The sequence below is a fragment of the Strix uralensis genome, chromosome 8 (genome assembly GCF_047716275.1).
Source record: "Strix uralensis isolate ZFMK-TIS-50842 chromosome 8, bStrUra1, whole genome shotgun sequence".
NCBI classification, from domain to species: domain Eukaryota; kingdom Metazoa; phylum Chordata; class Aves; order Strigiformes; family Strigidae; genus Strix; species Strix uralensis.
In genome coordinates, this window is record NC_133979.1 from 20,496,861 (window position 1) to 20,521,264 (window position 24,404).

The 24,404-nt window shown below is 38.0% G+C and overlaps 1 protein-coding gene across 6 annotated transcripts in view; it reads left to right on the forward strand.

Annotated features, from left to right (window-relative positions):
- The first annotated feature begins 900 nt into the window (after positions 1-900).
- The window catches only part of PTBP2 (polypyrimidine tract binding protein 2), a 53,277-nt gene continuing 29,773 nt past the window's right edge, over positions 901-24,404 (forward strand). For 3 of the 6 annotated variants that reach the window (XM_074876568.1, XM_074876569.1, XM_074876570.1), the window contains exons 1-3: positions 935-1,066; positions 2,727-2,757; positions 15,513-15,588. In XM_074876568.1, the coding sequence (XP_074732669.1) occupies positions 1,059-1,066; positions 2,727-2,757; positions 15,513-15,588 (115 nt within the window). In that variant the 5' untranslated portion in view covers positions 935-1,058. Of the gene's footprint in view, positions 1,067-2,726; positions 2,758-14,541; positions 14,638-15,512; positions 15,589-24,404 lie in introns of all 6 variants that reach the window. The other 3 variants (XM_074876571.1, XM_074876567.1, XM_074876572.1) reach the window with 3 other exon arrangements.

A 24,404-nucleotide genomic window follows, 5' to 3' on the forward strand; every position in this document is an offset into this window, starting at 1 on the left:
CCTTCATAGGTATAAAATCTCTAGTTTGACTTTGAATGCAATCCAGGATTGTCCCATGAACAGCACTTTCTCGAAACTCTGTATCAAACATTGTGAGATTTGTGATGAAATCTCAAATCCAGGCAAGGACAATGGGGAAAAAAGCCTATTTCCTAACTGCCATGTAAAGCAAATGGTTTGTATCCTGATATGGTAGTTTACAGAGAATCTCAGCTACGTCAATTTCTGTGAAGAAACAACTCACTGCAATAGTTAATTTGTACATTCATCTTAATTATTTTTGTAAATAGTATTAGTGGTCAGCTATACAGTCAACAGGTTGCTTCTTTATAAATGACTGTATCCGAAGGCACCGAGTGATGAGGACAGGGCTCCCTGTGCGGGCTGGGCCCTCTGAGGGGACGGGCTGCGCGGGGGTGCCTGGGCCTGGCGCGGCCTCTCTGAACGTCTTCCATGACGAGCAGGGACAGGCTCCCGGCACTGGGAAGGGCTGGCGCCAAGTGCGGGAAGCCTCTCCATGCAACAAGTGCGGTGCGGCGGGTCAGCTGCGGCCCCGGGCGGTGCGGCAGCGGCCGCCGATGGACTGAGGAGCCCGCGGAGCGGGCCCGTCCCCACCGGCCTCGGGCGCTCTCCTCGGGCGCGACCGGCAGCCGACCTCTCTCCCTCGCACACACGCAAACGCCCCTACGGCGGTGCGCGGGCGAAGCAGAAGCAGGAGCCCCCGCCCCTCCCCGCGCCGCGTCCGGGGTGCGGGGTGAAGAACCCGCGGCCGCACCCGGCCGCGCCCCGCTGCCGGCCCCAGGCGGGGCAGGCTCGCGCCGCCTCACGAGCCGACTCGGCCCGGGCAGATAATGGCAAAAGCTTCAGCGGCGCCGAGGGCGCATGCCCGGGCGGTTGGCGCATGCTCTGTAGCGGCGGGGGACGAGGAGCGGAATCCGGCGCTCGGCAACGTTCGGCGGTTTTCGTGCAGGCCAGGCCGCCATTTTCTCACAGCCTCCTCGTACGCGTTGCCTGCGCGGCTGTCTGTCCCGCTTGTCCGCGCTTTGTCCTGCTCGGCGATGGACGGGTGAGTAACGGCAGTGGGAGCGAAGGCAGTGCCGCCGTTCTGCCGCCGGCCGGTGGTGGGACGTGTCCCAGTGCTGGGGGCTCGCTCCCTGCCGCGGCTGGCTGTCGGCGGGCGGGCGGCTCCAAGGGTGTGGGGAGCGGCCGCTGCCCTGGCGGCGGTGGGGACAGGCGGGCTTCCCGCTGCGGGACAGCTGAAGCCCGAGGCCCGGTGCGGGGTTGGGGGGGGGGAAGAGGGGGCTCAGCCTCTCCCTACGCGGGCCCCTCGGTAGGGTCTTCTGTTTAAATTGTCGAGGGCTTTGAAGGCCGCCCCCTACTTAGTGGTGTGCCCGAGACGCTGGATCTCCTGTGAAGAGGGAGCGCGATCTACCCCCATCTGTCCCCTCCAGAGCCTCTTGTTCTCGCCTTCTCTCCCGCCTTTGCCTTCTCTGCTTCCCCGCTTCCCCCCCCCCCCCGCCCCTCGCCCCGAGCTGTGGGGTTAGGAGGGGCGCTCTGTAGGGCTCGGGTTTGTTTTGGAGCTGGCTGGAGAGGAGGAGCAATACCAGCAAGAGCCAGATGTCGAGCTCTTTTGTTTTCAGAAACTGCCTAATAAGCCCTCTGGCTTTCCCTCCTCCCCAGGTAGAAAGACGCCTTTGTGTATGCCGGAGACTGGCTGTAAAAGCCAAAGAAGGGCAGGTTTTGAAGGAGTCAGCCATACGGGATGGCAAGGGCCCTCGGTCCTGGCAGGGAGCTGGGGTGGGCAGTCGCTGTACACAAGGCCTTCTTACTGTTGGACCTGGAAAATGAAGCTGGTGGTTGTAGCCTTCGTCAGTGTAAATACAACATCTTCCACCTTCCAAATTTCCTATTAAGTTGTTTACTCTGCTTCAAATAGAGAAGCAATCTCTTTGGTATGCTTTAAGCATATAACCTCTCAACTGTAAGAGTTTTTAAAGGCCTTTTATGGTTAGTGGAGTTTATAATGTTGCGAGTTCCAAATCCTCTTTGAGAAGTCTTGTCAATAATGAGTATTGTGGAATGCTTTCACATATTAATGTTTTGCCTTTTTGGGGTTTTTTTGGTATGGACTTAGGTTTCTTTTGGGATTGTGTTGCACACTGTGAATTATGATGTCATAACCTCTAAGAAAAAGATGTACCTTGACATAACTGTTGCAGAGTTTTGTATAGGTGTATCTGATCAAATGTCATTAAATTCAAATAGGTGTACCTGCCAGTGTGTTCTTTTTTTCAAGCTAATTTAAAAAGATTTCTGCTGTAAGAAGGTCTGTAGGGTAAGCTATGTTGCTGAACTAGCTGTGTAGTTAGTAGGGGTGTGTGAGAAAAGTTCTTGCTTACTTTTTAATTCTTTTATTTTCACCCTATGATCTCATGTAGTCCAGAAACCCAAGTTTCCTAAATACATTTCCTGGCAGTGCTGCTTGGAGTAATGTTTAGTTGAAACTTTGGACTCTCTTGGAGAAGCTGGGGGAGCTCAATGGCTATTGTAGGTTTCTTCTGTACTTCCCCTCAGTCCTGCTGTGTTCTTTGAACATAATTTCTCGATTGGGGAAGTTCTTGGCTATTTTGATTCCTTATTATGTTGGCATTGCAGTACATTGAAACGTTGGTTTTATGAGGATAAATTGATTGACTTGTGTTCTTGTTTTTTTTCTTTTTTTACAGCATTGTCACTGATGTTGCAGTTGGTGTGAAGGTAGGATGTACACTTAGCAAATAAGGGGGCAAATTGTTGATACAGAATGAACTACTTTGAACATCAGTAATTGCAAGTTGTAAGATTTTAACTAGTCATTGTCAGCTGATACTTAGTCAGCAGTACATGCTTTATTAACCAAAAATCCCTAGAGGTAAACTGGAACCCTTACACAAAAGACTTTTCTAGGCACTGAACTGTAAACAGTGGTTCTAGATTAATGTAGTGGTATCAGCTTCTTATTTTAAAGCTGAATTTTGCAGATCTTTTTTTCAAAACACCACTTTCTCATTGTTGCATGGTGACTGTAAAAGACATGTTTTCTTCTTCCCCACCCCCCATCTTTTTTTCAAAACAGTTACCACTGAAGTTAATAAAGAAAGAAGTGACTGTCTGTAATAGGACACAGAAATATTGGAGGTAGAATTTGTTACATAGACAGAGAAGTGGACATGTGCTTTGCTTTACTTTTTATTAAGTTCAGTTATGAATTTATCATATTTGTTAGATCAAGGAAAGAGCTTCCACGTGGTTGTTAATTTAGTGTTTATTTCACTTTTATATTCAAATCTGGTTCAGGAATTATATCAGTACTTTGTAGAAGCAGACTGAGACATGAGAATACAAAGATATATGGGACAATGGAATTTTATTATGTTAATGAATGCATGCAAGCAATCCTGTTTCAGTGGTAGAAACAAGTTTTGTAGTGCATACAGCTAAGTCTCTGCATTTGTCCAGGGACTTTGTAGCTGTACCACGTAGCTGCCTTTTCACGTGAAGCTGATCTGTGTTAACTGCATGGTAAGCCAGGTTTTGTCTAGTAGAGCTCTTTGGCTCAGATTCAGTATTGGTCTCACGCTGGATGTCGACTAGTTCTTAGGTAATACAGCTAGTCTGTAGATACAGTAGCTATTCTGTCAGATGTACCTGTATTATGTTTCTGAGCAAGCTTGCTTCTAGGAGTAGCTGTAAGAAGTCACAGATTCTGGACCCATCTGGCTCCACATGTTGTGCAGTATTGGAGACAAGCTTAAAATCACTCTCTGAATCAAGAGGAAAGTGTAGTTATTAAAGTATTTCTGTGGGAGCTAATCCCAATCAGAAATACGAACTGGCATGGTTGTATCTCTGTTGCCTGGGAGGACAAAGTGTTAACTGATTAAAATTTTGGGAATGTATTTAATAATTTGGAGGAATACCTAAGGAAGGTCAAGTCTTTCAGAAGTAACTGTCCCATGTGAATAGCTTTGGGGCAAAACAATTTATAAATTGCCCTCAATCATGTCTAATGAAGGAGCAATTTCAGGTAGACCATGTATTGCTGGAACCGTAAATTCTGACATTCTCACTTCAGGAGAGGTAAATGGATTCAGTATCCTTTCATTCTTAACTGTGACTTAAAATCTTACGGTAACTTGAGAGTTCATGAAATATGTTGTAAGCTTGTAGTGTGACTTTTGGAACCATATTCTCAGGTGCTAGACAGACAATGAATTAAAGACACTTTAGATGACATAACTGCTTCTTTTTGTTGACTGTAGAAGTTATATTATGAATATAATTTAAGAAAGAAGGCAAAACAGGTGTATCAGAGGTAGTGATTAAAATAAACACAAGGAAAGGCACAAAAGTGTCAAAAAGGTGTGCTCTTTGCCTTGTAAAAAGGGACTTACCTGGATTTTAAAAGGACGAAATCCATTTGTGCGTGGAATTAGTGGAAAGAAAAAGAATAATGGTTTTCTGAAGAAAGCTGTTAAATATGGGAGGAGTAAACTGGATAGTATTTTGAAACCTCTGTAATTATCTTAAGATACTAATAAGAATGGAAAATGGAATTTCTCACTAATTGAATATGCAGTTTGGGTAGCAGTCTAATGCTAGCTTCACTCATGTTTTGTGGAAGACCATGTGAAACATTTGTCCTTTTATGTTCTCCAGTGGCTGTTCATTGCTCTTGATGAGCTGATGTTTTAAAGTTGAGGAATACTTTACCTATAGCTGGTATATAAACAACTGGGAACATGCATTTGGCTTTTCCTTGGCTGTTATCTGTGCTTTGGGAATGTGTAGGGAGGAAGTTCTGAGTCCAAGGAGTTGCATTAGCAGTCTTAATGCTCTTTTGACACTGCTTTTATTGTGACTGGATAGCTGTTGGAAGTGGACAGTGATTTACCTGTGTGAAATCAGCTTGCCCAGGATATTTGTTTGACCTGATGCTTTCTGGCAATTTTTTGCCTACTGTATATATGCTGATCAGTTATACAGCATGTTTGTGATATATTGAATTACAGTTGGAGAAAGGGATTGTGATGTATGACCCATCTGTTTGGAAAACTTGCTTTATTTTATCATCAGTCATGTCAATACAAATTTGAAAATTTTATTAATTATTGTCTGGCTGGTTTGTCTCTTCAACAGAAAAGTGAATATGTAAGTTACCTTTTTAAACTCATTCATAAAATAGTAATAGTAGAAGTTAACTACTGCAGTTTGGGAATTGTCTTTGAATTAAAAAATGGCTTTTGAGCTTTGGGGACTGTATGTGGGCAAGGCAAGTATAAAGTAAAAGAAATACTTGTTTACAATGTTTTATTAGCGGTTTTATATTCCGAGTTACCTGCTGATGAGGCTGCTGAATTTGAAGCTATTGCCACTTGTTCTGTACACTTTCATTTGATTTAAAACATTTTTGTTTGTCAAACCGTCGAATGTTCAATCTTGATTTTGTGTTAAGTTGCCAGAAATTAAAGCTGAGGAAAACCTAAAACTCAGAATGGAGGTGGAAAAAAATGACAAATACTATTTGAGAACTTGGCTTACATAGAGTAAATATGGGGATTTGTGCAACTGGAAATACAAAGTGGGAGCATGCTTCCCAGCTAAAATCTGTCAGAGGAGCAGTGTGCTTTATTTTCTGAAAGCGTTAGAACATGTACAAACCTAATCATCTTGTAAGTACATATGAAATAGTTCATATTTGATTTGGTCTGTAATGTCTTGTTTTGCTTACCTAGAATTCATGGAGGCAGGGAAATGTCACTCTGCACACAGTTCACCCCTTATGTTACAATTTACAAAATAGTGCAAAAAGAATGAGTTCAGCACTGTCTCTAATGTTATGTTGTGAACTCTCTATATAAGCAGTTTGTGTAAAGTATTTTTGACTAGCACAGAGCTAAAGATTCCAGTAATGGTAGTATATTATATAGTTCATAGATGTTTTTAAAATTTTGCGTTTCTTGAAGAAATTCTATACATCCTAAATTTACGGATTTCTTCATGCATAGTTTTAAAAATTGCCATATTATATAAAATGTTTGCTTTTTTATTTTAAAGAGGTAAACAGTTGCTCTGTTTATTACATGAGGTCCTTAGTCACTAAAAATGAAATGGCCTGCTAGTTTTAGCTTCTAGCCTCAGACTTCTCATTGCTTACTCTATATGGGTTTGAGTATCAGAATCTAATAACTGTAGTTTGATTTGCTGTCTTGTGTTTTCTTTACAGTTACGGTGCTTTAATCTGGATAAGTAAACTGATTTGGCACTTGGAGTGATAGAGCCTTTTTCAACTTGAAGTAAATGTATGAAGTATATAGTGTATCTTTTCTCGAGAGTAATTAAAAGACTCTTTGGAGAGGTATAAAAAGTGATGTAAAGAATTTACATTGCACAGGTGCAGGGAGTAACTTAGGTGTATATTGAAGATGATAGTTCTCTTTTACTGTATTTCAGTGTGTGCAACTTCAGTCTAATGCATCATTCTCCTGGATGGCGTGCGTAGCTGTGCAGTAAATGGGGCCTGAACAATTGAGTGACTCATCCTGTGTACGTGCATTGCACATTTTAGAATGGCTGAGGTATATTTCTACCTGACAGGAGAAAAGCAGTCATTCCTTCATGGATGCAGTATTTGGTACATAGCATTTGGGAATTTGTGACGTTGACACTGCTTTGGGCTACACTGGCCAAAAACTGAGCTTCAGCTGCCAAGTGTGGACAGTCCCAGTTGTACCTAGGGAGGAAAACTCGTATATTCCTGTAAACATAGTTTTGTAATGTTTAAAGTTGTGGGAATAGCCTTTTTCCTCAAAAGTCAGGGCATCAGCCTTTGCAGTATGCTTAAGAAAAGAGGGAATTCTTGGTGTCTGTGTAGTTGGTTGTGTTAGGGTTGGGTAGAAGATGCTGAGAAGCACTGTCCTAGTACTTTCTAGTAGTTTTCCAAACAGCAATGTGTCACAAAGTTCACCTTTTTCCCTGGTTGCTGAAATTTGACATGGGGGAATACAGTAGTATGGGGGAAGGGCAGTAGGTAAAACCAGAAGAGAGAAGCTCATGGAGAAAAGAAAGGGACCATAAAGAAGCAGTGTCTGTAAGTACTTTTGAAGCATTGTCCACTTTTTTTTAACTCAAGTTCTGAGGGGTAATCTCTTCTCTTACAAAATTATAGAACGCTGACGCTTCTTTGCTACTGAGAGTCTCCTTGTGGTGGAAACAAATATTGTGCATATATTGTGACTTTTTATTTGAACTGTACACTGTATAATGAAAATGTATAGAAAAATGTCAGTTAGAAATTCGAGCAAGTTGTCAGAAGATAAGTTTAGACTAAACTGAAGAAATGAGAAAATGTATTTAAATAGCTTTTTCCTTACAGTTTCTTCTTTTTCTGAAATCTATTTTGCCTTCACTGTTGTCGTTCTGGATACCTAAATAAAAGGGAGTAGTAGGATAAGAAACTTTGACTCATTCATACAGACAAATGCCATTTGATGATCTGTTTTATTGTATTTACAATATTAGAATGATAGTTTTGAGCGGTCCTTGTGTGTCCGATATAATTGCTAGTAGATTAGACAGAGTCTGCTGAGGGCAGTGATTTGAGAAAAAGGGGTTGTTTCTGAATTGGAGGAGCTTTTAATTTTGTGTTAGCTAGGATAATGTTTTACAATCCACTTTTGTGTTCAATACTTAGTCGTAGCAACAGTAGACAGCAAAAAATGTGGAACATTCTAGTAGTGAAGAAAGAATGAAGTGTGACCATGTTCAGAAGTTCAGAACTGGCATCTGGATTTGTCTGTTCAGCAGTGGTATGGGGAGCATGTCCTTGGTGACAAAAAATAACTTCTTACAATGAAAGACGTCTGCTCTCTTTTTAACAGTAACTTCTGTAAATTGACCCTGTTTGAAATGACTTTCATATTTATTCCCAGAACAGTCTACTCCAATTCTTTTTTCTTTGTAACTTGGTGGCTTTTTTTCACTTAGTGTTCGTTCTGCCACCATAATATATGTAGAAAAATAAGGAGAGCTGAAAATGGAGAGAAAGGAAAAATGTTGAAAATTAGTTTATGCTCTGTAGCAAGTATGCATCAGTGTAAGGAGGGCTTAGTATACCTACTTGATATGTTTTGATGTCTTTCACTAATTGGAAATCACTTTTCATTTGTAACAGAACACCTATATTTGCATCTTAATTGAGGGGGTTGTAGAAAGAGAAATGTGATCGCTTGCACCATCTGAAAAATATGAGCCAATACCAGCATGAAAATACCCTTCCCATTTCTTGGAGCTTTGGGCCGTGCTTTCATAAGCAAATCAAGCTGCATTCCAGTTTTCTCTGTCACTGTAATACTTGGGCAACAAATGTTTGGGTAGCCGCTTCACAAACCTCTCTTGGGAACTTAACCAGGATCAAGCTGAGATGACACAACAGTGAGTTACATCTTTTTAGTCAGATTTGTACCAAAGTGTGTGTGTGTGGTTGCATAAATGCTTGTAGCAGTATAGAACTGGGGAGGACAGAATAGGAACAAGTTGCTGGGGCCAGGGAGAGGGTAGGACTGTTGCTTTTGGTGGTAGATGGTTCAGCTGAGGTTGTGGTTTCACAAGCTGTTCATGGGACTGTGATGTTTGATTTAGGGGGTTGGGTGTTTTTTATAGCTGCAAGTACTTACAGCTGGTTTTAGCTTTTCATAAAATCAGTTTTTCTGTGAATGCATAACATGAGTATTGAGTTACAGACAAAATAGCACTAGTGCTTTTAATTTGTTATTTTGAAATAGCAGAGAATCAAGTGGAAAATACCTTTCTTGTGGATTGTATTTTGAGATGTAGAAACTGCTACTGAAGGACCAAATCTGTACATCTAGGTGCCATGATTCTCTAACCAGAAAGCCAAGAACACATCCAGGTGGTAGCTCTAGTGAGTTGTTCTCACCTGTTTTAATTTACTACCAGTTACGTATAGCTGCTTCAGAGTAACAGTTGCTTTCCTGGTAAAAGTGGAATAGAAAGTCTGACATGCTGAAATAAATCTTATTGTTTGTGTAATTCCGCCTGGTTGTTTGAAGCGTCAACTGATACTGGACTAGACTCTTGCCTGCAGTCTTTCATTACAATTGAAAGTGAGAAGGTTTCTGGATGAGGCTGGGTGGCATGGTTTAAGTGCAGATTTGATTCTTTACTCTGGTTTAATAGTCCATCTTGGTCTTGAGATGGAAGAGGATTTGAGAAATTTGGCTCCTTTTTCCACATAGTATTTTGAGAACCTGGAGGATTTTCAGAGGATTTGAGACTTGTCTCTTTTCAGTCTTAAAGACTTTTCAGATTCCTTTGATTGCTCTCCCTCCATTTCTGTAAATTTTGTATGTTTTCATGAATAAGGTACATGGCATATACTATGTGTATAGTTGCAAGAAAAAATAATAAAAGCTTAATTTTCCCCTAGATACTTCCTTACTGAAAAAAACCATGAGTGTAAAAATGGTGAAGTTAGTTGTTAAGATATATAAACAATGTATAGTTGGTTGAGGACAGCATGAAGAATTGAAGTGGGGAAAAAAGAATACAGAGAGTGAATGTGGAATGTATCCAGTTAACTCCATACTGAATTAGAAGCAAGTGATGTTATCAGTGAGTTATTAAGCACTCATGGAGTCCATGGCCTTATTTGATAAGATTTCATGCTAGTATAGTTAAATAGTATAGTCTTTAAAAAAAAAAAAGTAGACATACTCCTTGTATGTAAGGTTCTGATGAAGTGATAACAAGCTTATAGTTTAAACTGTATGCTTTGTAAAATACCTATGAACCTGCAGGGAATTGCTTTTGGATTATATATTTAGGCTTGGCTTGTCCTGTCCTGAATGAGTCCTCTGTGATCCTATATGTATGAGAGGTGTAACAGTCTATTCGTTAGGTAATTGGATTATGTGTTTTGATAGTAGTGCATATAGTCAGAGCATAAGGTGGATCAAGTATTTCTTCACTAAAGAGTATGTGAGGGTGTATTTATGCAGCGTTTAATTTAAAATGTATCCTGTTAAAAATGAAGCATTCATTAAATTCTGATCCATCACATGTAAGCTGAACAAAGTGTATAAATGCTGTGTTTGACGGTTTAAAGTGTGTTGTCGTGGTGTTTCCAACATCCAGTCCCCAAAGTTAATTCAGACATTGAATATTGAGGCAGTGTGTTTACAAGTGTGTATCTGTTAGAGGGGAATGTTTAATGTCTGGAATTCTCATATGCTTTTATTCCTCTCTCATGCCATCAGGTTTCTGGCTTTTTCTTTTACATTGTTCCCAGATGTTGTTAGAAATGAACTGTTTTACAATGCTGTTAGATTTCTTTAAATCATGAGATCTGTCTCCTGGCATGTCATACCCCTTGGGAAATTCATGCCTGTAGGCTGAGAATGACAGTAGTAAATGCACAGTGCAGCTAAAGTTCTCCTTTTTTCTTTCATCTGGGGGAGGAGGAGGGATGAGAAGGGGGGGGGGGGAGGGCAAAAGCATCCTGTTCTTGAGGGGTTTGTAAAATCAGCAAATTCGAATACCACAAATAAGAGGATTTATTAGAAAATGCATTTTTCGGTATCTTTAAGTCTACACTTTAATGGTATTTTAAGAAATTATTTTAGATGATACTGTTGACTTTTTAACAAAGTGTAGTTTTGTCACTTATTTACTGTTCCTAGTAGTATTGGTTTAGTGTTCTTGTAGTATTGTAGTGCATCTACACGTGCTTCTAATAAGCCTTCTGTAGTACACTCAGTTTGTTACGTTAGGTTCAGCCATAATGTCTGATAAGGAGTCTCCGTAGCACTGAACTATTGGGAAAAGAGCTGATAATCCTTCTCTTTCATAAACAGTTGTCAAAAAGTACTTTGATGATTAAAAGACTAAACCTCTTTGGTAACTCTCAAGCCAAAGTTGTTACTATTTGTTTTGGTTTTTTTACCTTGGATATAATAAAATCTGGGGAATGTTTGAAATATTTAAAGCCCTGTCTGGAAAGTGAGGAAAATAGTTGGCAAAGACTTCTAAATAGCATTTTTTTGATTAGCCTAGAAGGTTAGTCTGACTGTAATGACTTCCTGAAATTACATAGCTACTTAATATAACCTGTGATAGCATGAAGCTTTATAGTACGTCTGTTATGTGGGGGGAAAAATATCTGAAATCCTGCTATGTAAATCCGGTTTGTATAGTGAGGGATTTTGAGTTAACTATGACTGTTAAGGCAAGGAGCTAGGAGATTAATTTACTAACCTGGGGGCTTTTTCTTTCTCTATGTATAATTGATTTTGTAAATTGTAGAAGAGACAAAGTACATACAATAACTGTATTATCAGTTACAGAAATTAAGTGAAATATCAAAGTGGTATCATCAATTTACAGCATATAAAATCATTTTTGTATATATGATTTTTAAGTTTCTCTGAAATATGTATTCAAATTTTTATCTCTTTCTGAAAGTGATCCTACATGTCAGTTTTATGTAATTCCATTGGTTGAAGCCATACATTAATAAGCTGTTTTCTCACCATGGATGGAAATGCCTTAATGGGTGCAAGGGTGTGGTAACATGGGCTTCATTGAAAGGACACTGTTGATTCTACAACACATTTAAGGTTCACTCACTGCAAGAAGCTAGTTTGGCAATTCCCTTGTTTATTTTGTGTAATAGTATTTTGGTAGATGTGGGTTTAATGAAGAAGTGTTCTAGATACCTCTGATCTGAATAGTTAGTGGTTTAGCTTCTGTGGAGAATTAGTATAGATTAATGTACTCGACATTGGTAGGAATAGAAATACAGCATTTAAAACTTGTGCTGTTGAGGACTAGCTGTCAGAAGATGGCCTATTAATAGTATAATAGGAGTTTGTACTTCTTATTTTATACTTTATCATCTCTTTCCCTCATGCTAAAATGGGTATTTAATTAGTCTCTGCCATGTTGCTATTATAGAAACTTTCCTTTGCACTCTGTGATGAAATAGAATCATTGTGGTGTTTTTTTGTTCGTGTTTTATTTTAACTTAGATTTGGACATTTCTGTGATCTGTGTGTTTGTGATTTTCAGTCTTGCTATACAACCTCAAACTTGCTTTGATTCTTTAGAACATAGTAGTTTGCACAGATGAGGAAAAAAGTGAACGCTGCTCTTGGATCTTCCACTCTTCATCAAATCTGATTTGCAATGTTCTTCAAAGATCTGGGTTTAGTTTCCTTATCTCTGAAACACTTGATAAAATTCACCTGAATTAAAGGTTTTTTTGCTTTGCATGATTTGACTAGCAGAACTGGCATGCTTAAGAATAAAACTAACATGCTCAAGATGCTTGGAAAATGGGTCGTAATTCTGAAATTCGTGTGTGAGATAGCGGAGTGATGAGGAGCTTTGCCCTTTGAGCAAGATGCCAGTCCTTTTTGGTTTAGCATCCTCTAAAAGAAGATGCACATAAAACCAAAGCCAAGCACCCCAAACCGCAAACTGAATAAAAGTCTTATCTCTGCTGAATAAATGTAAGTAAAATAAGTATTTATGTCTGTGTTGTAATTCAGGAGGTGCTTGTGTCACATAGTAGTGCCAGTCTAAGAGTAACCATTGGCTTGCTTGAAATGCTTATGTTAAATTGCTTCACTAGATAACTGTCATCTTAAGATAACCCTTCTGAAGTAAATGACAATTACCAGACAGCTACTGCTTTTGATTTTGTAATTTAACCGTGCTGTGTCCAAGTACATCGTGTGTCTTTTGCTGCATAGGTGGTTTTAAAGTTACATACTGAATGAAGTGCAGAGGTGTCTAGGCTGCTTAAGAACTGATAAGGAAAAATAACCATGTATATCTAATAAGATGATTACTCACACAGTAAGAGACACCTTTGTCTTTTACCAAAAGCTTTGCAAATATGTATGGGAGTGAGTTAGCAGAGGTTTGCTATACGTCTGTGATTTCATGGTGAACTGAAAGAACGTTCCACATACAAACTTGTACATCTGTGAATTAGACTTGTGAACATTGATTTATGAGAATAAAACAAATGTAGAATTTATGATACATGCCAGTGTAAGGAATTCACATTTACTTGTTCTTCTGAAGCAAAACTGTTAAAAATTTTTCAAGTGTAATGACAAAATCTTGTGATTGACTCTGAATGTATTCATGAAATGCAAAATGATATGTTTCAAAATGAAGAGAAAACTCTTTTTAACTGTTCATGACACACAAATACAGTAACTGAATATCCACTCTATTGAGTAATTTGTGCTCCTTTTGGATTTTTCTGCTGTGGATTAAGAAATTAACAGCTTTTTGAAAGCCTGATTTACTAGGAACCAGAAGTTTATGTAATCACTCTTGTGTTCTGCTAGTCAGCAGTTGCTGATGTAAGTAACTTTTTGAAGCTGAAAACAGCTTAAATTTGAGATATTTCAGAATTGTAAAGTTCCTGCAGGTTTTGGGAAGAGCACTCATTTGGTACTGGGGATGCTTCAGCTGTTTACGTAGTAACTGCTACACCATTGCAAATTAATGCCTGGCATATTAAAGAAAAAAAAATCGCTACTGGATTATCTTAATATGCTTGACTGTTCAGTCTCTGCTGCTACTTCTTGCCTATTTAGTTGAGCTGTCCAGGTTACAGGCAAGGGCTTCCAAGCAAGGCTAAATGGGAAACAGAGCAGAAATAACTGCAGTTGTCACTGGGTGATCTAATACTGCTAGTAATCTTGAACTTTGCAGTGTTCTACCATGTAAATATTATGTTAGAAAAATAGAACATTAAAGAGAAAGAAGGGATGGTTATGTTTCAAATTATACCGAGTGCCTGGGTTGGTGTATTATATTTACAGTAAAAAGCAATGTAGTTTGAATAGCGGAGAGTTTCTGTAACTTCTCTAACTTGTTTCTCAGTTTTGTCCAGCTAAATTTTTCCTTAGTTATATCTGATCAGAGATCTGTCCCTACATTGAGAAGGACAAAATGTGGTCCTTCTCATGGTCCTACCTAATCTTGGTGTTAGGCATTACTCAGTTTTAAAGCAAATGTGTTGTTGATTTGATAGGCACAGCTTTGTTGATTGCTATGTATACCTAAGAGCTTAGAGTATTCAATAAACTGTATCAAGATTCTCCAGAGCTGATGTTGAAGACTAATTAAACTTTAATGGCGCTCTGTGCATACACATACATACTATTTTCAAGAGCTTCTGGATTTCTGGATTAAACAAACTTTAACATACAGTTCTGTGTATGGACACACATACAGTGCACTACGATAAAATGGTAAAGGTTTGATTTTATGCATCTTGCAACCATGCTGCCTAAAAAGGTGATATCCTCAGGTTAATTTAGTATGCAGTGTTGAGGTGCCCTGTAAAACATATTGACTAACTATTCCTGAGATTCTATTGTAGTGTCCACAACAGAATTTAAAACTTTTATTTTTCTAAATATTGGTAGTAACGGTTTTCTTTCTTCGTTTTCATTTTAGCAGTGACCTGGATTAGTGTTACGGGTGCTGGGGAAACACTTTTGAAGTGGGAAAAGAACCAATAAGAAATTAAAGATAATCTTCAAAGGATGTCAGGTTTATTCCCTTTTAAAATTTTTTTAAATGAAAGATCACCTAAATATTTTGGGGGCTTTTTGAGACATGAGGTCTTGAAGGATGGAGGAGGTTGAGGGGTAAAAGAAAAAAAAGAAGGCGTGAAAAGAAGCAGAAGCCTCTTCAACTATGTCAAATGCCCATCTTGCAAATAATTTGAGAGGAAAAGATTATCCTGTATGTTTTCACTATAAAACCTCCTCTGACTTTTGCAGTCCACTTTTGAGTAATTTTCAAAAAGACCACTTAATTGATATTTGTCATCTTTTAAGAATTGCAATGAAGATGTAATTCCCTGCCCTAAATTGTGTTTTGCAGGACAAATGGATGACCCCAAAATGAAAATTGATCATTTCCTATGAAGACAATTTTTTTTTTTAAATAGGGGTGTTAGAATTGAGCTAAACTTCATGTTTCTATTTCTGTAGATTTCCCTTGTAGTTTCAGCAAGATATAATAAATTTAATATGTATATTAAAATATTAAAACAATAAGTTAATTTAAATGTTATTGAAATAGACTAAATATACTTAATAATTAATTTGAAATGCTGGACAAAATTATTGTTCAGCAGTTCTCATTGTGTCTGAAGGTGGCTTCATTTCAGTGGTGGGTGAAACAACTGTGCTTAAGCTGCTCTCATTTCAAAGATTGCCATGTAAATATACTGCTTTACTTAGATTTCAAGTTGTTGCACTTATCTGAAAAGAGGAAGTCTGCCAAATCTGAATAGGTTTGGTTATGCTTGCTTAAGTTCTTCTAAAGGTTTTCCCTGTCAAACTGACATTTTTAATATCATCTTTAAAAATCACAAAATATAGGAAAAAAAAAATCTCTTACTGTCTCTTTCTTTTTAGAGAGGATCTGACGAACTTCTTTCAGGCAGTGTACTCAATAGCCCGAACTCTAACATGAGCAGCATGGTAGTTACTGGTAAGTGACGCCCTTTCAAAGGAGAAATCTATCATTTATACTTGGACTCATTTCCTGTTTACAAGGGGAGAACACTGAAACAAGAATCCGTTGTGCTATAGAGGGATAAACTGTTGGCATGCATTAGACTGTAGTGACCTTGTATATACTCACAAACCTTGGTACCTGAGAAGAATGATCCCTTAAAACAAGAGGCAACTTTCAGATGTCTGTACAGTAAATTGTTGTTGGGTAATGGGATGAAAAATTACACTTGTCTTGTACAGCTGCCTTCAAAGTAAGGAATCACAACTACCGAGCAAAGGTAAACAGCTTAACAACTCCTATATGACATCAGCTTTTTCACACACAGACATCTGTGAGTCTGGGCATTACAGGGATGAACACTGTGCCAGTTTCATAATCCAGTATGGATTCAGGAAAACAGAGTTTTGCTCTGTTCTGGTTTAGACTGCTACAGCAGGAAACTTCACTTTGCTACTTCAGTCTGAGATCACAGCAGTAGAATCTCAGAATGTCAGTGTAAAGTGAGTGTGGTTTTCTTTAGTCAAATTTCTGGTCATGCTAGATGGAAAGGCTTCTCATGAATTGGCACATACTAAAATGCCTTCTATTGCAGTTAACGCTTCTGTATGTTGAACATGCATTGAGTTCTCTTGGAAGGCTTACTTCAGAGAAGGTCTTGATTTTTTTATTTTTTTTTTCCCCCCTCATGCATGTGTTCTGTTTTTTTCTCCCTTGCCTTAGAGATGTGGAGGAATTGGTTCATGGCATCAGTGTTGCTGGGCTTTCCAAATACTTGACTGGTTCACTGCTTTTAATATGCCTGATCAATTTTTCTCTATTTGTGCTGAGCAGTATAGTCACTAATATTAGTAGCAGACTCTTTCCTTTTAATCTAGTAGTAAAAGATTGGGATTCAGAGTGCAGTTTCATGTTATGTTTCGGGTGCTGTGGTGGCAGCTGTTGCCGGAATGAGTAGTTCTGCACCTTCTCATCCTACATCCTTAGCACAAGCAGAAGAAAACCCCCAACTCCACATGTTTCTGCTCCACTCTCTATGCTGGAGTGCTCATACAATTGCAGGATGAGCTAATCCAGCGTTAAACTGTACTGCCAAAAAGTATTGTTTTCCTTAAGCAATTTACTGATCAGTCATGTGGCTGTACAGTTGCTAGATTCAGCGCAATGTGAAGTGGAGGAGTGGCAGCAGAAGAGAGGAGAGCCACTTCCACTGGAAGTTCTGTAACCAAAGGTGAAGAGATGTTACTTCTTTGGAACAGACCAAAAATGCAGTGTAGTGTATTCATAGCCATTTCAGAACCCTAGAACACTTGTTTATCTCCCGTGCTTTTTCTTAATTCCTTCTGGTTCTGAAAGAGGTCACTCTTCTTGTTTTCATCTTCTTGATGTCCTCTGCAGTCCTGGATATTAGTGCTTCGGCAGTTTGCTTTACTTAAATGAGAAACTAGAATGAAAAGGAGTTTGGGTTGTGTGGATGAGGGTTTGGATTTGGGCAATGAGAGGGGGAGTGAGAGCACCGTAACCAGGACAAAGTCCGGAGTGTTACCAGTTTTCCATGAATTTTCAGAGAAGCTTTTCCCTTAGTTCAGGGAAACTAAATGCAAGTTAATTTGTCAAAGGGAAAAAAAAAAAGCTGAAGGGCAAAAAATTGAAATAAGAATTATTGTAATTTTGAGTTTTCATAAGAAAAAAATTACAGAAGCTTGTCTAAGAAGTCTCAAACTTTCAAGAAGAAAAGAATTTCTATTTAAAAGTTCTTAAAATGAAAAAGAGTGCTTTGATTCCATTATGTGGACTTGGGAGTCTGATGTATTTAACAAATACAGGTTTTCTTCCCCACCTTGTTTTTGGTTCCCCCCTTTTTAAGCTGATTTAGCCTTTGCGTTTTGTGGTGATGTTTTGTTTGTTTGTTTTGTTGTTTGTTTGTGTTTACCAAATGATAAGAATTTGTGAGAGAGTTTTCAAATGAATTGATTCTTTACATTGTATACAAGGAGGACCTCTTGACATGTCTCTAGGCATCCAGAACCATAAATGACTTCTCATCAACAAACAAGAGTGGTCTGAGTGGTGGCCTGCTTCCTGTAGTATCAGTTGCCTGTTATAAAAGTTTTCATATTAATTGTGTAATATATAAAGGAAATTGGTGGAAAAATAATCCCCCCCCCAAAATACCCAATCTGTATCCAGTATCATAATTCAAACCATTATTTATAGATGTCAGTGGAAAGGGGGCTAGTTTGGTTTGGGGGTTTTGTTTGTTTTTAAGCAGTTTCTTGGGACTGTGTTCAAATTTGTCTTCTGTCTGCCTTTGTTAAAGAGCATACCCCCCCCCCCCCCCCTCCCCGGTAGAGTGGGCTAAATCTACAGTTCAGTGTTATTTTTAAATATATCCTTCCATAGCTGTCTTGTTTATTGTGAGACTGGAAGTGCTTTTTCCAGACTTACACAGTTTACAATTTCAGGTTGTAGACTAAGAAGTAATCAGATCTGAAATGTTAATTTTTCTGTACCCATCTCCTGAAGCCAGATGAGTTCAGGTATTCTTTATGTCCGAATGAATCGCCTCCTTTTGCTTCAGTTCTGTTGTTAATTTCCTCTTCAGAAGAATTTAAAACTTCTGTGAACAGTTTTTTTTTCCGTGGCCAAGGCATGGTAGTGATGAATCTTCCTCAGATTTTCTAGGGCTTAAGAGAATCTGTAATCATTGATTAAATTCATTGTAAAGGAGACAGGCCTACTCTATAACTCTTGAAACTAATACTTGGTTTTGCCCTTTCATTCTTAGAGTTTGGAATTGTCATGATTTTATGAGACCCGGTCACTGCTTTCTGAAGTACAGAGAAACCTGTTCTGGTTTTTGACCTTATTTTCCACATCTGATCACGTGATATTTTTCCAAACAGACACCTAGATAACAGAAGAAAGACACAGTTTGTCTTTGTAACTCTCTGAGCCTTATTGGTAAAAGTATGCACAATCAAAAAAACAGTTGTCACTAACAGTGCCCTAGCAGGCCTAAACTTAGAGCAAAAACTTGTGAACCACAGCCTCATTTCTTTCTAAATCTCTGCTATAGAAATAGTAACCTAAAACAAATTGCACAAGTTGTCAAAAAAAATGACCTTTTCATGGAAGTGGGTGTTTTTTGTAGAACTGGGGGCTGTCTCTCTAGGGCTGAGACTGGAGATGAGGTTTTAAAACGATCGTCCTACCCTTCTATTGTGGTAACAGTTCCATTAGGTCTTTCTGGTATTCAGCTGCCATTCAGTTAGAATACTGTAGTACTTTACAGCTTTTATGAGTACTCTAATTCTCTTTCTTAGTCAAAGAAAGGCATGGAATATGCATGCTTTCTGTGTCCTATAGGGAGTCTTACATATGAATCCCTCCCTGGTTTTTTGTGGAAGAAACTTGCAAAATTGTTGGACAAATGTTTGGTTTGCATTCTTATTGGTTATTTGAACCACTGGTAATTTGATAAACAATACATGATTAAGGAAGGTGCTAGTGTGTTGGACTGTTGTCCAAAAGAGCATTGCTCAAAACACGAGGCCTGATCCTTGAGCATTTTCTAAACAGCTTTGTCATCGGTGTCCATCTTCAAGACTGTATAGATGAAAGGAGATTGATAGTATGTTATGTTAACATTCGTTACAAGTCAAGTTACTGTCTTAAGTCCTTTGTGTGTCTCTTGTAAAAGAACAACCTTAAAAGGAATGTAGACTTGGATTATTGAGGATGACTTCCATGTGAGTTCTTTTACCGCTTAATTCTGAACCCTTGTATCTACTATTTTGGACATAATTTGATTACTGTCCTTATTGTTGTGGAATTTCATTTCTGTTAAGCATTTATATTAGTACAAGAAGTATTTTTTTTTTCTGAATTAGTTTGAGCAGTATGGCAGAACATCATTCTGTAAACATGGAGGGAAGAATCCTGTCTACTAGATCAGAATTTGTTGCAAGGGAGGACAGCTTGTAAGTTGCAGCAAATATCTAAGCTTTTCCAAGAAGTTCTCTTTCTAATGTCGGATGTTTTAAGTTTCAGAGCTTTTTAGCACCAGCTGACATTGATATGTTGAAGTTGTATTGTCAGAACCACAGAATCTACTACTACTGCTTGAACTGCTACTAGTGTTTTCCTTCAGCTTTTCTGAAAGTACTGTCAAAGTCTCTTATTATTTTCTGTCATAATCTTGCTTGGTTCCAGTCTCTTTGGAGAGCATATCCTTCTCTTAAAAATCTATGAATTCATTTTTTTTGTGTTGGTGCACAGCAGACAATGACTAGAAAGGCAGGTTAGGTAAACTAAAATATGGTTTGGTAGCAGGATTCGGAGAAGCCAGAGCTGAAGCCAGGATACTTTAAGAATATTTTTGACTCTGGATGTTTTTAAAGACATTTGTTATGCATATTGTAAATGATGGCACATAAATAACTTTTTTCACCTTTCAGTGCTGTATGTTCAGTAAATACATAATGGCAGTTGCTTCTTCTGCAGCTTTTAAATCTAAGAAAAAAGTCTTTTTAAGAATAGAAAAGGTGTTTGTGATGGGTTACTTTTATGCCAAACTTCTTGTGAGGCGGTGTTTTTAGTTTCAGATGGAGGACTGTTTAATGGAAGTTTTAGGAACAGTTATATGTATGAAGATGCTTGTGCCATGAACTGTATTGCTGAAATCTACACAAAAAAAAGTAAAATTTTTAAGGGATGTAGATAAAAGGTGAAAGATGTTGATGAAAGTTTTATGAGAACTGGCTTGTCAAAGACAAGGGATTGAAGTGGAAGGATTGGCAGTTTTTTTTACTATAGATGCCACCAGTTTCATTGTTCACATTTGTGTTTTAAGTTCAATCAGTAAAAACAGTTCAAAAATAATTTTACAACTGAGCTCACCAAACTCGTGGAGCTTTAAATGATACTATTAATCTTGATCTTGTTTTTACTTCGTTAGCAGGTAATGTTAGCAGTGACTTTGGTAGGTAATTCATTGTATTAACAGAATACTTAGCACTGAGGCATAGAAGCTAATAATACTTCAAGTGCTATGTTTAACTGGGGGAATAAACATAGATGTTCTGTTTTTGATGGCACATTAAGTAAAATTGGTTATTAGTTAACATTAATGATGCCTAAACATAGGTGATTTACTTCTGAAGTTTGCAAATTGATTATAATTAATAGTAATTGGAAAGATTTGAAGAAGTACAGTACATGTGATTGGAAAGTATAATAATTTAATAATAGACTATAATTTACATTTTTCTACAGATATACATGGGCATATGCATGTGGATGAGCTAAATTTTAATGCTCTCAATGCCTGAACAATACATCTTTTTGTAAGTTAAGAACCTGTAAAAAAAACCCACCAAAATGCCAAACCCCTCAAAAGACCGCAGGATGGGAGAAATAAAATGTGACTATTACTAATTTAGTTAATTTCTATCTGCATCACTATGCCATGATAATTCTTTTTGTGCCACTTCAGCTGCATTTCACTCTAGCTGTAGTATTTTTACATATTTTAAAGGGCCAAAGGGAAGTGCGTTAGTTTTAGACTGTGCAATACTGAACAGCCACTATACCATATTGTGAGTGTCTTAGCATAGTTGCTTAGAAAACTTAAGTGCTCAGTGGGTTTCGAAACAGGTGCAGCCTATGTGCAGATGTGCCAGTTAAAAGCTGTGCAGTTAATTTTTTTAACTGCATGACCATGTTTTTTTCCTTAGCTCAAATTCCTGATAGGCAATATTCTTTATAGTATGAGAGTTTTATAATTGGTTGGTCAAGATTTTCCTTTGCACATGGCCCAGGTCCATGGTAAAAATCCACCTATTACTATTGGTTAATGCTTTAGTTCAAGTGGTAAGACTTCCACAACGTAGTAGTGGCCTAGCGAGGCAAGGATAATGGGATATAAAGTACTCTGAAGTACAAAGTCTTGCAGAACATACTCCCACCACCAGGCCCCAAAACAACAACAAAAAACCCCCACCAACCAAACAAGCATAATCATATATAACCTTTAATTTTATGGTTAACAAATGGAGACTTCAGAAAACTTCACATTCGTCATGTTTTTATCTTATTTTTTAGTATCTCCTTTTTTGTTCTTTCCAACATTTTAAATTGCAGATCTTGCCTTTAGCTTGAACTTCTGAAGATGCCTGTACTAAAACAAAGGTCCTGTTTTTGTTTTGGGAACCCGTTGTCACTTGTGGAAAAGTGTCACTGGATCAGACCAAAGGTCTCCTTACTATATTCTATCTGTGACATCAGGCAAGGTGTATATGTATATCTTTATAGAAGGAAAGAGGAAGGAGGAAAGAAGCTCGGAAACGAAACCACAACTGTCTGCCCTCCTGTTTTGTGGTTGTTTGCAGTTCTTTTAGCTGTTTTTTTAATGGAGATGATTGTGTTCAGTAGCTACTGCAATATTTAATCTTTCTGTCTGGTCATAATCCACAACTGTAGACTAGGTATCTTCATAATTCCATTGCCTTTCTCTTGGTCTGATATTTCCTGTGTGGATGGATATGTGTCCTATGTTCTTGTTGATAACATTAAATTTCATATATTTAGCTAATGTGAAACAAGAAGTACTTTCTACATTAGCAACAGCAATGCATAATACTGTTAGTAATCTTCTTGTCTTTAATGTATAAACTGATTGTATTGGAGGATGAAATAAATGTTTCAAGTAAATACTTAGGCTTTCCTCCTCCCCCCCCTCCCCGCGCTGCCCTGAATTTGGCTGTTGGTGTATACCGACAGTTGTGAAACAGAGATTGACTCCTACAGAAAGGATGTTTATTTATCAATTATTTCACTACTGCAGATACACAGGGATTTATAATCAGCGACTTGTGATGAATTTTTAACATTTCTTCCCCTTCTTTCCAGGTAATTATAGGTGAAAGCAACTTTTTATTGTAATCTTTGCCCATAGCCACAGTTACATTTTTATATTAGGAGATTGTGTGAATATGCAAGAAGGCTATTGTAAAGGAAAATTACACATTTAAAATAAAGGCTTCTTATATTTTCAAGGTAAATTATGTATTTTTGGCCTTAGAACACTTTAGGTCGTATTTATGTATTTCTTAAAATTAAAAAAAAAATGTGTGCAGAGAAAAACTTGAGGATGAAATCTTACTAAAACATGCTTTCAAAAATAGTTATCAGCAAGAAGTAAGTTATTCACTGTTTGCTAGGAGTTATGCTGAACTTTAAGATCAATTTTTTCTGCAAAAACTACTTGGGAGCATTGAGCCTTCAGAGCTTGAACAACTGAATGCCAGGGATTTAAAGTATGTCTTGCATACATTGCACTTCATTCTGTTGCTTCTATATATAGGTTTCTATTTCTGTGTTTAAAATAGGAGTTTCTAACTAAAATGACAGGAACCCAGGTTGTTTAGATAATGGCCATTTGTAGGCTTTGTCAACTCTTAAGCATTCAATTTCAACAACTTGATTTATACTAAGTTGAAGGAAATCTGTGCAACAGGGATGTAGCTTATGTATCAGTTACGTTTAGACTGTAGTATCCTATTTAGATGGGAGAATAATGCTTTGAATGCCATTTGTAGGGATGAGATTTTGTTTACAAATAGACAACTGATGTCATATGGAAACTGGATTTTTCTTCTTGGTGGAGAGCCAAAGAGGGCTTACATCGGTGCAATGGCTGTTACAGAAAGGATTTTTTTGGTAGTCTGCATTGAATATAACAAACATTCACAGTTAGATTTCTGTTTTTTGGGGTTTTTTAGGTATTTTTTTTAAAACTATATGTTTAAGGCTGTAACTTGATAAGTAAATGAACTAATACTGATACCGTGTTTTAGTCATGCTATTCTCATGGTGATTTTTTTTGTTTTCCCCCAACACAGATATTGTAGCATTATGCTCTTCAGTGCATCCTTATATTTGTTAAAGCTTTAACGGCAAGAGTTTGAATTGGATCAGGCATTTCAAGTCTGGTGAAGGCCAAACTACCTGATGAGATAACTACTTGCCAATAAGCTTCCAGTTTAATAGTTCCTCAGCAGTAGTTACTAGTTGGCTTGTGAGGTTCCTCCCTCCTCCATCCCCTTTCCCCCCCAGTTTTCTTCAGTTTTGTCTTTCTCCTGCTGTATAGAGAAGGATCTTTTGGATTGCTTGTTTATCTCCATAGGCTCCATTTCTACTGCAAGACAATGTTACTCTTCTAGTACCTTGCTCTTCTTGACTTACCTTTTAACCTTTATGGACACTGAATATGCTGATACAGTTTGTTAGAGAATGAAATTGTTGTTTTAACAGTAGTTGCATTCACCTTTCAGTGGCTCTGAACAAGTTGTGTTCCCATGTTTTAAACATTGTGTTTTTCTATTCCCAAGTGCAGTTTAATGATACGTCACCAGCTGAGAAGTACCATTTAAAATGGCAAATAAGAGACTAAAGTTGGGGAGGAAGGTTTCATACAGTACCAAATTGTTCGTAGTTGTTAGTAATTGTTCTAAAAGCTAAATTTCATTTGTCCCTCAAATGTTTTGAAAAATTCACTTCTATATGTGCATGTATATTTAGTATGAGACACACACACTTTATTACTGCCATTACTGAAATTAGCGTTAGGCTATGCTGGCTGGATAATCGGAAGTAGAAGCAGTACATGTTCTCTTGGCTTTCAAGAAAAGCAGTAATAACTGATATGTTAATTTCTTCCATCATCTTAAAAATCCAGTGTTAAATGTTTGGGGGTAAATTAGTTTACTTTAAGAAGGTGAACTTCATTT